Source organism: Cephus cinctus, unplaced genomic scaffold, assembly GCF_000341935.2.
Source record: "Cephus cinctus unplaced genomic scaffold, Ccin1 Ccin1_scaffold0898, whole genome shotgun sequence".
In the NCBI taxonomy this organism is placed as follows: Eukaryota; Metazoa; Arthropoda; class Insecta; order Hymenoptera; family Cephidae; genus Cephus; species Cephus cinctus.
The window spans coordinates 54,249-69,998 of NW_014333474.1; the positions used below are offsets into that span (position 1 = coordinate 54,249).

The 15,750-nt window shown below is 41.1% G+C and overlaps 1 protein-coding gene and 1 long non-coding RNA gene across 4 annotated transcripts in view; one reads left to right on the top strand and one right to left on the bottom strand.

The window, feature by feature from the left end:
• The window catches only part of LOC107271109, a 12,821-nt gene extending 10,165 nt beyond the window's left edge, over positions 1–2,656 (bottom strand). For both annotated transcript variants that reach the window (XR_003060757.1, XR_001538516.2), the window contains exon 1: positions 2,493–2,656. This is a non-coding gene — a long non-coding RNA (uncharacterized LOC107271109). The remainder of the gene's footprint in view (positions 1–2,492) is intronic.
• Positions 2,657–3,010: 354 nt separating this feature from the next.
• The window catches only part of LOC107271114 (paired box protein Pax-6), a 34,241-nt gene continuing 21,501 nt past the window's right edge, over positions 3,011–15,750 (top strand). The window contains exons 1-2 of one of the 2 annotated variants that reach the window (XM_025088349.1): positions 3,011–3,581; positions 6,927–7,221. In XM_025088349.1, coding sequence (XP_024944117.1) covers positions 7,209–7,221 — 13 coding nt within the window. In that variant the 5' untranslated portion in view covers positions 3,011–3,581; positions 6,927–7,208. The remainder of the gene's footprint in view (positions 3,582–6,926; positions 7,222–15,750) is intronic. The other variant, XM_015746732.2, reaches the window with a different exon arrangement.

Genomic DNA, 15,750 nt, shown 5'->3' on the forward strand with positions numbered 1-15,750 from the left:
GAAGGGGGGGGGGGGGGTCGGCTGAGTGGATCATTGTAACGGAACGATTCGCGGGCTTTTATGGTATCCTAGTTGCGAGCGTTGACAATGAGATAGTAGCTAATGGTGATGTCACCTGTGATTGACACCACTTTGATTCATCCTTTCGTAAGACGACTGGGAGTCCGATAGTGCCTAATGGCCTTTCCAATTGAACTCAGTCACTGGTGTGCCTCATTATTTCCTGTACCGGCTTACGCGATAACGAGTTATGCTCTGCCTTTTTTTTTTACCCAACCATAGGTATTCTTACGTATTGCTTTTTATTTTTGTACACGTCACTTGTTCTTGTGTGCCACTTCTTCCTGAGATTTGGCATCAGATTTTTGTACGATGAACGAACAGTACTAAGTTTATGGAAATTTTTTTTATATTCTTCAACTTAGGTTCATTTCATACTTTCAAGTTGATATGCGCTTATAAATTGTATGTTATTTTTTATATATGAATCAATGCTTTTTTTTTATGTGTCATAGGGAAAATTTGATATGCTGGCATGGGTTAAAATGGATGAAAAATTTTGTATTTGATTATATAAATTAAAGTTTGTGGTCGATAAGGTTATTTTAGATTTATATATTTTTCACTTACTGTGGGAATTGTGGAAGAGATGTATACTAGTGTAGAGATTGCCGTCCGACGGCTGACTGTTTCAACGTAATTTTGAGGTCTGTCAATTGAGAGAAGTTTGGCTGATTTTTCGAAATATTTTAAGATTTCTCGCTGCAATGATTTTATCTCTCGAACAATGACTATTAACGTTAACCTCTTAATGTTAATGTTATTACGACCGCCGGTTGCGCTTCAAGCGAAACATGCTTAACGTAGTTGCGACTAAATGAGTTTCTGCAAAGTGCTATTGAATACCACTTGCAGCGTCAGCCAAGATTCTCAAATGCCGTATACCTGTGTAATTGGGTAATTAGAATCTTATTTCAATCTCGCCTTTCATTCTGCCGTGAAATGCACTTCTGTTATATTAAAAGCAAAGTCAAGTTTTCAAAGATTCGCGAGACTACTTGAAACAGTTTGTTTGCGACAATGCATCCATTGTCAGCATGCAACTATGTATACATTGCTCCTTCCTGATGTCCTCAAAGCCACAAATGAACAATTTATACATATAGCGATAAAGCTGAATGTAATGAATAACCAAAAGACGAACGACTACCAAATGAGAATTACACAGTATCCATAGTTAAGATACACTGAAATATTTAAGATGATAATAAAAGATGATTAATTGAAAAACCAACAATTAAATGCCACTTGACAAATCACGTGAAAAGATATAGAAAATTTAACGACACAAAATTATTATGGCACAGAATAAAAAATTGCTCTTAAAATGTTTGCCCTTTGAAAAAAAAAAGGCCAAGAAAATTTAACTTTTAAAAATTCCCACGCGAATCTTTAATTAGCGGATCAATAATTTTCTAACTTTAATTTGAGCGTTCGTATGCTTCGCTAAAGGTAAAGGCGACTTAGCAAAAAGTGGTTGACGTAAATATAGTCCAGAAAAATGGATACCAACTACATTTACATAAGCGAAGGACGCTGCTGCATAAAGTGAATGTAATACAAGTTTCTATAAATATGTAAGCATTACGTTTTTTTTTAATACTTTTTTTTTGCAAGAATCCACCAGCAACACAAACTTTGTAATATGCACATTTTCAATCTGACCGACCGTCGCAACGCAAGGGTTTTTACTAACCCGTTGTTATTAGTCCCATAAGCGTAGTAGAAAAAATTTAAAAAACTATAACCTACGTCCATGAACGATTGAAGAAAGAAAAATGTTATTCACAATCGCAGTCTTGCTCGTGGTAAGTCGAAAATATTGCTGCGCTACAAACTGAAAGAACGTTATTACATAATACAGAAACAACATATCATTACACAAACTGCTGCACAGAAAGTTTCAAATATTTAGTTTGAAACGCAATAAATCATATTCCATGCGAAAGCTCGTACCCTATTATGAAAAGTAACTTTGTGGTTTTGCCTAGCCAGAGTGTACGTCCGCAAATGTGATTGAGCGACGGTAAGGACTGTGCCGAGCTGGAAGGGAGAATAAGTTGATGAACCCTGGATGCGCGGGGCAGGGTGTTCGGGGCTCGTGTAAGGGAACAATGGACGGATGGGCGGACCGTGTAAACGTGAATTTCACGTATCCACACTGGGACACGTATAGTGTCGACGACTCGAGAGGGCTAAACCAAAGGAAGGGGTTGACGATACAAATGGATGGAAATGATGGTTATTATGCGAGGAGTGCGAGAGAATAAAGAGGGTTAGGACGCAGGCGGAGAGACAGTCAATCGGGGACTAGGCGAAGGCAGGTAGGCAGGTATTGTAGGCACGCAGTCGGCTAAGCTAAGAATCAAGCAGTCAGACGGACCAACATCGAGCTTAGGTAGGAATCGTGTAAGGATGTCGCTGTGACTTACCTTCTGGCATTTGCGAGATCGCGGAAGCGACGGATAGCACGAGGGCGTCGAGCAGCCGCCGGAGAGATTGAACGAGACGGTGTGTGCAAGATCGCGGGTCCGAGTGGCGTCGCGGTGCCAGGCGTCGCGTGTTGCGCTGCGGCGCCGCGTATAACAAAACAATGGCGTCGCCAAAGCGCCAACGAAGGGTCGAGCTATTATCAGGAAGCACCGCCTGTCGAGCGGGCTTAGTTCAGCGATTGCGCCCCTCTTTAACGGCCCTGATTAAGCCACGCCCCGTTGACCACGCCCACTTTCATACCTCCGTCGACTTAGGTCCGTGATGTCACGTTGATCCAACCACGGAAGAGCTCGTTGCTCCAGAGAAGTGGGAATCAAGTCGCGTGATGTCACGGAAGCCTTTGGGGAAGTGGGGCGAGATGGGGCGTGGCTCGGGGCATCCCGACGTCGGCGGCGTCAGTGGGACGCTACGTGGAGAGGGGGTTGATAGCGTCGTGCGAGGATAACGTCAGGCCGAGGAGGAGGCATAGTTGCCCAGCCGAAGGCAAGGCAACGGACAGGACGAACACGAAAGGATGGATGGACCGACGGTGGCGGCGTTGGCGGTGGCGGCCACGACTGGGGTGGGGGCTGCCACCGGAATCGTGTGCTAGGGTTCGTCCGCATGGTGGAAGGCAGACTCTGGTGGTCAATCGGGCGCCGCGCACCACAGCAGCGACGCGTCACTGCACCCCGTTAGTTGCACGTGCTCCAGCGCACCGTCGCTCATCGGGCAACCAGGCGCGATAAACAGCACCCGCCAGCCGTGAAAGTTGCCACCCTCCGTTTCGGACACGTCGCGGCGACAGTGCGGAGTGTACGCCTCAGTGAAACTCGAGGTTCACCCTCGATCTCCGATCTTAATTAGCCTACTCTTCTAATAATCTATACGACAGACCCTCACGTGTTTGGTTTGGTGATCAGTGATCGCGAGATTTTTCGACGAGCCGCGTGCGTCGAGGTTTGTGCGACGTTTCGTGAACTCGGGCTTGCGGATAGTGCTTTCAGCTGGTGACAAGATCCGGCCTGACCACGGCCATTCTCGACACGGTACGTTATTCTTCACGTTTCGTTAACGTTTCATTGCTTGGGTACGATGTAAGAATTATACGTAGTTTGGATGCTTCTTTATTCGGTTTGGCTTGGTTGACTATCTGTTTATACTTCGGCTCAAGTATTTCGGGGAATCGAAGGACTTACGTAGTACGCGCTAGACAAAACAAAGACTTTGGTATTTTGTTATGCGTTGGGACCTTCTTGGTAATCTTTTTTTTTTATCTTTCATGAATCTTGTTTCAAAGAATATTTCTTATGGCCTCAACAAAAATAACAATATTTTTTATATTGCTGAGACAGTTTCGAGCAATGTTAAGAATTATGGACAGTGGGTTTAATGAAGTAGGGTCTTGCTTTTTTCTCAATTTTCTATGGGTTAAATGTATTATGCTCTATATACACAGATAAATGGCATCTATCGATGAAAATCATATTAAAGTCTTTAAATTGTAATACAAATCCTGAAAGCTAATAATAATAAATATGTACTGGATGAAAGTACACCAATACTGAAATCATTATCCCTCATATTCGTCACTACTAATCGCGTCCGACGGTACAGGTAAATTCGGATGTTCAACATCTACAGCATCATGGACCCTCATGATTCTTTAACTGTGTTAGAGAATTTTTATTAAATTTTGACAACCATATTATCTGCCAAATTTTGCGTGCACAAATTCTGCGTTCGTAGATAATCTTTGATTCAAAATAATGAATCATTATTTAACCAGTATTGTGTAATCAAAAGAAGATTAAAGTACAAATAGATTCTATTTTTATAAAGGAAAATATAATAGAACATAGGAGCAGTGGTATTACTTTGTATCCAAAAGTATTTTGTTCTTGTAAAAGACGTTATGACCAAAATATTGCAATTTTGTTTTTGCCTGAATTCACAAAAACTCGGACAGATTCGATACAGTTTCTGATGATTACCATGATCGTATACTGAATTAATTTCGGTTAAAGTCAGCGTCGCGATGGCGACGCCCGTCGGAAAAACACAATACAATACAATCCCTCATTCGGTATACAATGAAATCGTGTAAAACTATGCTAAGGATAATATATTTAGACGCGTAATATTGTATTCCTTGCACAGAAAAATGTTTCATGACATATTCTGTTTGTTAGATGAAAATATATAGACTCGAGATACGTTTAATTATGATGATACAACAGATTTACCAACTATCCTGACATTTTGTCACACTGTCTGAACAACAAGCAAAATAATTTTTGTCTTTATATTTTTATTCTGTTCCTTATACGTGGTGAGACTGTGTATGTAATCTCGAAAGAAATTGCATAACAAGCATAACAAACAAACAAACGAGATGTACAAGTATCGACATCGTATTGACATTAATGTCAAATCAGGTTAATTCTGATTGATTGACAAAAATGCTCACGGGGATATTATAGCCCGTGCAATTTTTTCGTGATGAACATTTCCAAAGTAAAATAGAGAAATAATACAAATTGTAACACGATGGTTAATGCACAGTCGAAAAGGAGTTAATTTACATTGCAAAAGTGTTTTATGCCGGAAGAAGAGTGATATGCGGAGAACACCTCTATAACAAGAAACCTGATTGCCTGCTCTGTGATACAGTGAAAATCTCTAGAAAATTTAGTAAAAAGCTCCCGTTTTTATGTTGAAATTTTTTTAAATCCTGAAATGAAAAAAGGCACTAGTGAAATACGAATCTCTGCCGTGAAATATTTGCTAATTTAACGAGTGATAAAGAGAAGTACCCATGTGGAACTTGGGAAGTGTACGTAGGGTTGTGAGTAGGTCCTGTAGGTTATACGTCGGCTGCGTTCGGATCTTCGTGCACAGACGTAACGAAGTAGAGACTACGCGAACTCTGCGCTCTTGTGTTGTGAATGTCACGTGAGTGGCGTCGTTACAACACTCGCAGTTTGCTTCTCCACGATCTTTTGTATATTTCGCTAGCGTGCAGAATAGTAATTTCGTTACGATCTCCGGCTCTTTGGTCGGAAGCTATTACACTCGAGTCAAAGCCGCGTCTTCCTGTTCGTTTAATGACAGCCGCAAATCACTCTTTACAAAAGTGCCGTGTAATTTTAATCGCTTCCTAGATAAGAGTAAGATGTATTTTTCAACCGTTTCGTATTGTCGCTATGCGACTTTTTAATCGATATTAAATTCACGTTAGTTAATTTTCTTTAGTTTTCCATCGTATCAACATGTAGTACATTGACATTTTTTTTACTGATGATGTTTATTGAAATGTTTTTAAAAATTCCATCTAGTTCGTATTTCAACAACGTAGTGGTAGTAACGAAGTGCTGTGTTTGGGCTACTACTTAATTTAATTATTGATTTGTTCTAGTGAGACTCGTAAACGTGTTTATGGTGATATAGTCGAGGAGTCTAGCATGTAATTTTTAATCTTAAAAAAATATCTTGGGGTCTTTCGTGCGCAGGCAGTTGCAAGTCTTCAGCTTTTCTGTGAAAATTGGCATTTAAAACAAATATATATTTGTGTATTATTTTTAGTTAAACACGCTATCGAATAGTTTAGTAGACATGTCAAATGAATACTATAGAATTTTTTCAGATTTTGCATTTCTTGTTAACGTTGATAAAAAAAGCTTTTGGATACGAAAAACCTCGGTGTATGTTTGAAGACACGGCTTGTAGCGTGACTTTCGTGGACGAAAAATTTAATCGATAAAATATTAGTAAGTCGATAAATTAAGAATGTCCTCCCTTCACAAATTGTCTCGCATAGCGATTCGCCATTTCTACAAGGATAATAAATCTCGTCGTATACTCTTAATCCAGAAAAATACAGCAGTATTTTTGAATTGTCATCTAATGATTTCTCTTCGTAATAAAAATTTGTTTCATTGCATTAATTGTCACGTTAATTCAGCATCGGACGACGTTGTACATGTCATGTCATTACTTATCCAGTATTTCTTTGATCACTTATTCAAGAGTTTAAATTTTAGCCATTCTAAACTTTTTCAGTAAAGTTAACCAAATTGGAACAATCCGATGCTTAGGAAATAATACATGGACGCGTCTGTAAGCCTAGGGAATCGAGCCAGGCAGTCTGTTTTGTTTTCGTTGATTAAATTAAACTGAGTTAGCTGTCCCAGGCTCGCGAGGTTTGCCTTTGTTCAGCCATTACCTTTTTCTGTCCTTTACTCCCTCACTCTCCTATCTCCAATTTTCTGTATTCTCTTGCAAATTTGACTATATTAATTTCCATCCTTGTTTTCGGAATACCACCCTCGCGTTACTTTCAATTCTTCGAATTAACTACTTATTTATTATTTCCATGATTAATTTGATTTCAGCACTGTGTTAGCGTGGCCGGAGGTGGCGGCGGCGGAAGCGGAGGCAGCGGTGGAGGCGGCCGGTTGAGTCTGCACTTGCGTCCGTGCAGCTCCGGCAGCGGCGTCGGAGGCGGTGGCGGTGTCGGAAGCGGAAGTGACGGAGGACCGTCCGAATACCCGCCAAGCGCTGCGGCTGCGAGGAGCAGGGAAGCGGCGGCGGCGGCGCTGCACGCAGCAAGGACGTTGCTGGGCGCGGGGGTGGCTAACCCTTGCTCACCCACCCCCGAGTCGCCCTTCTGGAAAATGCCCCATAAAGGTCAGTGGAAAGTTGAACCTCTGCACTAAAGACTCGTATATATATGTAGCTTCCTTGACTCCGACACAGATTATACCGGTGTGACACCAGTGCTTCGCGATTCTCAAAGTTTATGAAAAAATTGAAATTACATAGAAAAGTTAAAGATCGTACAAGTCCTGTGTACAGGACTCTTCCGATTACTATCATAATGAACTTTCCAGAATCTTCGTAAAATAAGTAAACGCGAACAACTGATTTTTTTAAAGCAGATTACACTTACTACAAAATATTTATGATATTCACAGGAGCGAGTTAGACGGTTCTTTTGGTATTTTCTACACACGATATATGGTCTAACGTAGGATCATATAAAATCATGAAATAAAGAGCATAACTGAATCTGGATGAAATACGGTATTTTATACATTGAAAATCCCTGACTGTCTTTTTGTGTTTTTGAATTGAAAAAATTTCATTGGCAGTTTAATATATGAAAAAATGTTATTTTTTTAAAATCAGTATACAAAGTGATAACCTTTTTTTTTATACATTCATTCTATCGCAACGATGCCATAGTCGAACTTTTAACAATGACGTTTTGAAATACAGCAAAACATATTGCAATGTAAAATACGTAAAAACAAAGTAGATGATTATGCACCCCAGTGTGTATACGGACTGATAAATCGTGCAAGCCGCAGTAACAACTGATACCTAGACTATTATTCGTGTAAGCCAGGGTAGTATAATTGCTGACAAGCTGGATATACATTCCTATACAATGTCCAATAAAAATGAACGGTACCAAACGTACGTTTGGTGAAAACACGATTACGTGCAGTGCTTACAAGCGCCAACGGACACTGTACAGTCGTGTACAGATCGGTTGTTATCGCGACTCGATGAATTCCTTTGATATTATAAGTTTTCTCACATTCTTCGAATCGATTACCCAACTTTACGGCAATTGACGTTATTATCGTTGAGGTAGAAGAAAAAAATATTATACCTCGTATCGGCAACGTTGCTTTTTAACCCATACGTTTTATCTTGCCCCTGCTTTGCCCCGTAGCTTTTTAGGAATTCTTGATGCAGGTTTATCTCGAAGCAGGTTTAGTGATGTATTCTTGTTGGTCCCTATCTTCATAGAGATACAAGAGATCGGCCGACGAATTTTTACTTTGCTCTTTGATTGATCGATAATTTACATAGGACGTCATTATTATGATTATCAATTTTTAAAACTCGAGGGACACGTACCATCGTTATTTGCAGCATAGATTCAGAATAATTAGTACTAGAATTTCGATAATTTGGTCAAGATGCAACGGTGCACTTTTTATTTCGCAACATGTTTTTTAATTTTCGTTAGGATTAATTGCATTTGCGTTTAAAGAAATTTTGAAAAAATTACCCGAAATTCACTTAGCGACAGTAAGCATACGTATTACCAAGAGTATTGGCAGAACATGGATTGCATTGAATTAATAAAAATATTGTGTATTTGAAATTATTTTAACGAATCTAGATTTTATAATCATATTTCACTAGATACAAGTTTTTATACGAGATAAGCATATAGTCGGATCAGCTGATTACGTAGATACTTGATGGGGGTTTGCGTTGAAAAATTTTAAACAAGGGCTATAAAATATCAATTAATATAATTGAAATTATCACTGTCATAGAAATATTACGTTACCCTTTTTTTTTTCTACAAATATTTCGTAAGTCTTATGCGACTTCGGATTTTCATTTTTCTACTGTACCTATGGGAATGCACGATATCACGTATATATCTGTATCGTAATTTAGGTAAATTCCAACCAGATGTTTATTGGCAGTTGGTATCCGGGCAGGTGTCACGCGTAAAAATGTCCAGCATGCCGCTGAGATAAAGTTACCTAAGTATTGAGAATCACTATGAAGTCATCAGAGCGTGAAACGTTTCACCAGATGAACTCACGGGCATACCAATTATGAAACTTCCGAAGAAACAATTTCGCGTCCTTCATGGAACGTCAGTAATATTTTATTTCATAAAAGACCATTGGTCGAAATTTAAATATATCACATGTAAGTTAAATACTTGTTACATACGTAAGGATATGTTTCCATTAGATCATCGAATGACATGCAAATCCCCAGTTGTTTCTCACGGTAAACAATCACCTACTGCTCCTGGATCGTGTTCACGCATGGCGATTCCCTAAAGGCGAAGTACTCGAATTGCCACCGTGAAGAAATTCTAACCCTAAGCAAAGACCAACCCTTCGCAACCCTAACCCGTGGTAAAATTCCATTCGGAATGGACTTGTTAGCTTTCAGGATAATTTTTAGTACACGAAGAAAAAATATTTGCAAATTCTTATATCTATGTATGGTGACCCATATCTGCGTATCCGTAGAAATCAGAAGACAATCAAAATGGAAAAAAAAAAAAAAAAGCATTGCGTCATATCAATTTCAATGGTCAATGGTTCCACGCGCGTAAAGTCATTAACGTATTGTAAAAACGAAATTTTTTTTTGCTCATCCTCATAAAGCGTACGGAATTTGAAATCAAAGATTATTATTCACGTATGTGTACGGTAGGATTCTCGACCGTCGTATGTAGTAAACTTTGAGATGATTAATGCGCCGAGTTTTAATCCAGGCAAAATTTTTGTTTGGGAAAAAAAACATAGCTACGTAATTGAAAGCGTGGCTGAAAGCAATGTTACCCGGACTCGATTGTGCGTCGGTATACGCGATGATCACATCGAGCACTTAATCCTTAGTGTGTATTACGAAACGTGTAACTTTTGTAAGGTTAAAGCGCGCGCGCGCTTATACGTGCGCCTGATCTGCTAAAACTGTAGGACTTAATGCTTGGATATTGTAGAACTGAATAAAAGATTATGAAAGCTGTGGGCAAAATTTTTTTGGGAATATGGTTTTTTAAAAATGTAATTGCATTTTTTTGTAACTATTAGGGATTAAAGGTTAACGATTTTACGAGTCCAAAAAATTGTTTTACCCTTGGAAAATTTTGAGTTTTCGTAGTCTAATTTTTTGTATGCGTAAATAAGTATTTTTTTTATGTTAAAAAAATTTTTTCCTGCAAATACTTTCTTATGCGAATAGCCAGTCTACGAGTTCGATGTGTTTCTTTTTTTTTCTGACAGGTCGATAGCAATGAAGCCGCACATGGCTTACCATAGAATCACTAAAACATATGGTTAGGCAGAAAACTATAATATATTTTAGTACAAAGTGCTCCACTTACATACTTCCAGCGCAAATCTTATGCGAAGCCATTAATGGCTGATTGAAAATTTTATAGATTTCAATCTGTCAAAAAATACATTGCACCTAATGGACGGAGTATATGCACACGAGACATAACGACACTAGCTGTAAAATTTTGATAATACCACATGTATAAACGCATATACCATATTTTGTGATATTCAGAATATCGTCATGAATAACGACCGGAAAAAAAAAACCGAGTAAATATGGTTAAAGCACTGTCCATTATTTTCGAAAAATTGTTGATTCGTCAAATCCTTACGAATTCATGATAAATAAGCGTTAAAATTTTTACCGAAAATTTTTCGAAAATTTTTCAAAACAAGCATCATCACTTTAATATACAATAATAGAAACACGAGTAAAGCTAGTAAAGAAAAAAATCAGTTTATCATACCAAAAAGCACAGTTTCACGTAAGCTCATACTATTTCATAAAAGTAAGCTGATCCCGAAAATCGATTAACAACCCGTCAGTACCTAGCAAAGTAGTTCGAAGGGCCTTGCCAGCACGATAATACTAACAAAGTCCTGAGTGATGTTCACAAGGAAGCCCATAGTGTAAGCAAGAGACTGGAGTCGCACAAGTAACACGTAACGCGTAGGTAAGAGAAGATCGTACGATCGTACGTGCGCCCACGGGTTTAAATCCGTCAGAGTGCGGGCCTGCGGTTACCCCAGGTTAGCCTGTAACCCTACACGCCGTTGGTTGGCTTCTGTCGGGCAACAGCCGCTTACAGTCCCGTAACCTAAGGGTGGCACCTTGCTCATCGCACCTACGGTATCTTCAGCGTTATCCATCCCCACGTTGCACCCCTGTAGGCCATCGATGCGCGGCTATGGAGATAGATGGATGCACGGTTAGGAGGTATATAGGTAGGTAGGTAGATAGATAGGCAGCCAGGCAGACAGACAGGCAAGGCAGGGTTGAGAGACATACATATATATATATAGCTAGATGATTAACTCCAGGTCAGGTTAGGTAGGAAGGCTTCGGCACGGAGAAAAAGAGATACTAACCCTTTATAACACGAGCACCTTCCTCCTAGTAATTTAGTCCAATAATAACTTTGCGGCTGATTTCTATAGGATCGTACCAGGTAGCTACGGGCTGTCACGGTACAAGAACCATAACAATATGGGTTAAAGGAATAAGAATAGGCGCCCCTCTCGATCTCAAAGTGTATACCTACCCAGAGTCGGGGGCCGTCGCATGGCAGACAATGGTTTCTCGGCGTTGCGGCACCGGCGCGTGCGCGCACCCTCGAGCATTCTCTAGGTACTTCGTACGCCGATGTTCCCCCGTGCCTTCCATCCTTGGCCAATCTTCTCGCTCTCTCTCTCTCTCTCTTTATCCTTCACCCCGCCACGTTTACTCTTCCCCCCTCCTATAACTATTGTAACCCTCCTAAGCCATAGCCATTCGAATCAAACGCTCGCTTCACGAGAGCACTTTATTTTGTGTTCGCTACAAGATTTGTTAATGGTTTATTCCCGGTGCAAGTCGCCCTCGGCAATGGCGGTAGATTACCTGCTGGAGTACCTAGGGGGGTGCAATAAGCGTCGAGCCAAATGGATTAATACACGCATAAGGGGCTGCTCGTTCATCAATAACTTTACACGTGGTTTTTTGTACGAAGGTCGTGAAAATTTGTGTTCGGCTATTTTAGGGGGGCGTTTTCTTTTTTTCTTTTCTTTGATTCCTTCTTTGTTGCTCTCGTAATTCGGTATTGAAGTTTTCTCCGTGAATTCTTATATATATGTCATTTACTTTTTAACAATGTTAAAGTACTTTCGCGCAGTACGTCGTTTCTTTCGGCGTGGCTGCTAAGCCGGTCGAAGTACTCGTGTGAAGTCGGCTATCTTCGGTATACAGAGCGTGGAAGGTGTACTGGAGGAAATTGTATCTGCTTCTGGTTTAACGTCAGATTCGCGGATTCCTGTATCCGCGTAAACACACTGGCGCGGTAATGAACTGAACGCTCGAGTACGCTAGCGCCGTTCGCCGTGTCTGAACTCATTAGAGAATGTGCCTCGCGATCTTTGATGTAACGTGCAAATGAAACTGTTGGCTCTGCCGTGGAGTTTGCTTGGAAATAACCTTCCTGGAATTACTTCTCGGGCTCTCCTTACTTTCGCGAATGTGGTAATAACGTTTAGCGAGCGACGCTTTTTTGCACGGGTGTCAGACGTTAAATACGTGTTAAGGCTGTTATGCAAGCGTCCGGTTTACCTTGTGTAACGTAATTTTTTCTTTAACTTGACCCGACACCGGTAGCAAGACATACGAGAACGACTATCTTCGAGAACCAACCTACGTTACCTTCGGCCATCCACCCGTCGTTCGTGCATCCGCAAGCCAGGCGGGCGCCAGTCAATTCTTTTTTCACCGGGAACTGACGAGCCGGTAGAAACTGGGAGTTGCGGTGGAACAGGCCCAACTCCACCAAGAACGAGAGTTCTGATGGAACCTATCGGACGAGGCGATAGCTTAACGGATCCTGTTGATTTTTGGGGACGCGTAAAATCGAGAAACGCAACTGGATACACGAACGGGAGCGGACGGTTACGGAAATGCGGGGCCACTAAGGCTGCTAGGTTGAGCTAGAGAGGGTCGGGGTAAGAGTCCGGCAAATAGTGCGAGAGACAAAGAGCAACGGATCGAGAACGTAGCAGAACGAATCGGAGCTGTGAAATCGAAATCCCTTCACCAATTAATAAATTGGGAGACTCACCGGAGCTGGTGCAGCTAATCCGTGGACACTGCTCTACGACACAGCACTACACCTCCGGAACACTCACAGGAATTCATAGAATTGCCTGGATATCGCGAGAATAACGCGAGAACTATACGAATCGAGAACTTGCTATAACGTAGCGAAACACGGCAAGAAAAACTATCAACAGATAACACGGAAGCACGAGTCGGCCCGTGACACCTCGGTCGGTGCCCCGAGACAGACTGCTTTGACAATAGTCAAACTGCAATAGCCAAATGCCAAATCCGAGAACTAATCATTCTGATTGGTCGAGAGCCTTATACCCGATAACTCTTCTATCTCCTTCGAGTCGTCCCTTTAAACCAAATCGAGAGCGTTCCTTAGCGAATCGGTACGTATCTCCTGGAGATCCTCCACGGCCGCTTCCCCAGGGCATCGGGCGACAGCTGGGCACCACATCCTTAACTCGGGCAGGAGGTTCCTCTCCTGCCCTTAACCATATCAAAACTTCCTCCGCCCGCTCTACAGCCCTTTGCCCATCTCCAGCGGGGCGCCGGTATCTCACCCGGGCTTCTGCCGGTCCGTGGAGACGTCTCCGTCGGGTACTCTCCTCTGCCGGGCAACTCGGTACGTCGAGACTATATCCCCACGGCAGATTCGGGCACCTCGACCTTAACTAAACACTGACACAATCTTACGAGAGCCTTGACATAACTGTACGAATCAACCCGAGAGCGTAGCTTCTGAGCAGGGTGGCGACCCGAAGAGAACCAGAAATCGAGAACGTTATCTATATCGGTAACCGGAGCCGCCTTGGGACCGTGATTCGAAAAATCACGTCACACTTGATAAGGAAGAAAAGTTAAGTTCATAGAGAAATTGGCGACGAACGGTACTGGCAGTGGCGGTCAGTCGTTTATTCGATCATTATAAACCAATTTTTCAAATACCGACCGAGATACACGGATAAAATTAAATTTTATCATTCTGAAGGAAAAGGAAACGCGATTATCATTATCTTTGTGTCTGCTTTGTGTTATCTTGAAAAATTTATTTTCTCCTAAGACAAGTACCGAGATATGTCAATTAAGTGTTTGAAATAAAATTTCAAAAAAAAATGAGTAATGTGACTTTTTGAATTTTCATTAGTTTAATGACATTTTTTAATCTTTGCGTGTGATTTTGAGCAAAGTGTCGAAGTTTAAGGGCAAAAATACATTTTGTATATTTAAAACCAGTCAAAGTAATTGTTTCGTACTGTTCGTGAATCCCAGCAGAAGAATGTCTAATGTTTTGCACACGTGACGTTTTGCACATATGTACGCTTGGATGATAACTTAGTCATTGAATTTACATTTGATGTCAATTCACTCTTTAAACGAGCCTTTCTCACATTTTTTTTATTACATTCGAAAAACAGCTTGACCTTACGACTTATTTTCCTCTGTGTAAAATCTTCTCTTAAAATATTCACAGCATCTTAGACTTCAGAGCTGGCATAGAATTTTCATGTAAAATCGCTGATAAAAATTGTTAAGTATCATACATATCTCCCGACAGTCTCTTTGATCTCGATCAATTACTTCATATCTCAAGTCAATCAAGTCCGTGTATTGACTTTCGTCTCCCTGAAGTCTCGTTACGCGGTACTATATTGAAAATTAAAAATATTCAAGTATCTCCGCTACTCCGATATCTTCACTTATCATCACTCATCCATAAGCTACGAAGGAATGCCTTGTAATTTTGGAAACTGAACAACTAACGAAAGAGGTCGAGTACCAATAATTATGCCTCGACACGAACAGTTGCTTTACGAAAGACATAAACAAAGAAGGAGCAAAAACATTTCGTTGATCCACGTTCTTGAAATATATTGCATCGGTCGAACGCTGTTATTATTATTATTCATCCGTTATCCCTACATCGCACGGGGGAGCGTCCGATCTAATTATCCAGATGTCATTAACATTGACGCCAAGCAAACACTTCGCTATAAACATTCAGTCTGCGTTGTGCGCATCAGAGTGCTCATCGTCCGTTTCGCAACGTGTTTCGATTCCATTATCGAGAAACGATTAATCGGTTGTTTCTAAAGGATAATACCTAGCACGTTAAAATGCACGCCTACCTTCCCAATAATTGTTATCGATCCCCGTGACCGAGTCTTGCGTACATTTTTCACGAGTTCGAAAACATTCCGTTCCTCGAAAGTCCGGCGTACATTTCGTTCCACCTTCGACCCGTCATACATTTCGGCTTCGATCGCAGAGTCCCTGCGGTTCGGCCACTCGATAGTTTCGGAATAACGCCTCGAAGTATTTTTGGCCTCCGAGAAAGACAAAATTACGAACTTTCCTACGGAGACTCTTCGTCCCTCGATGTAGCCATTGCTCCTTTTTCTTTATTTCCATCCTCTTCCGATCCTCCTAACCCTCTTTCTCTTTCCTTCTCACTCCTCGGTTCCTGTAGCAACCTCGGGGTTGCCGAGTTCAGGAGGGTTTTGCTGAGGTCTCAGCGCCAGGGGCGTGGGG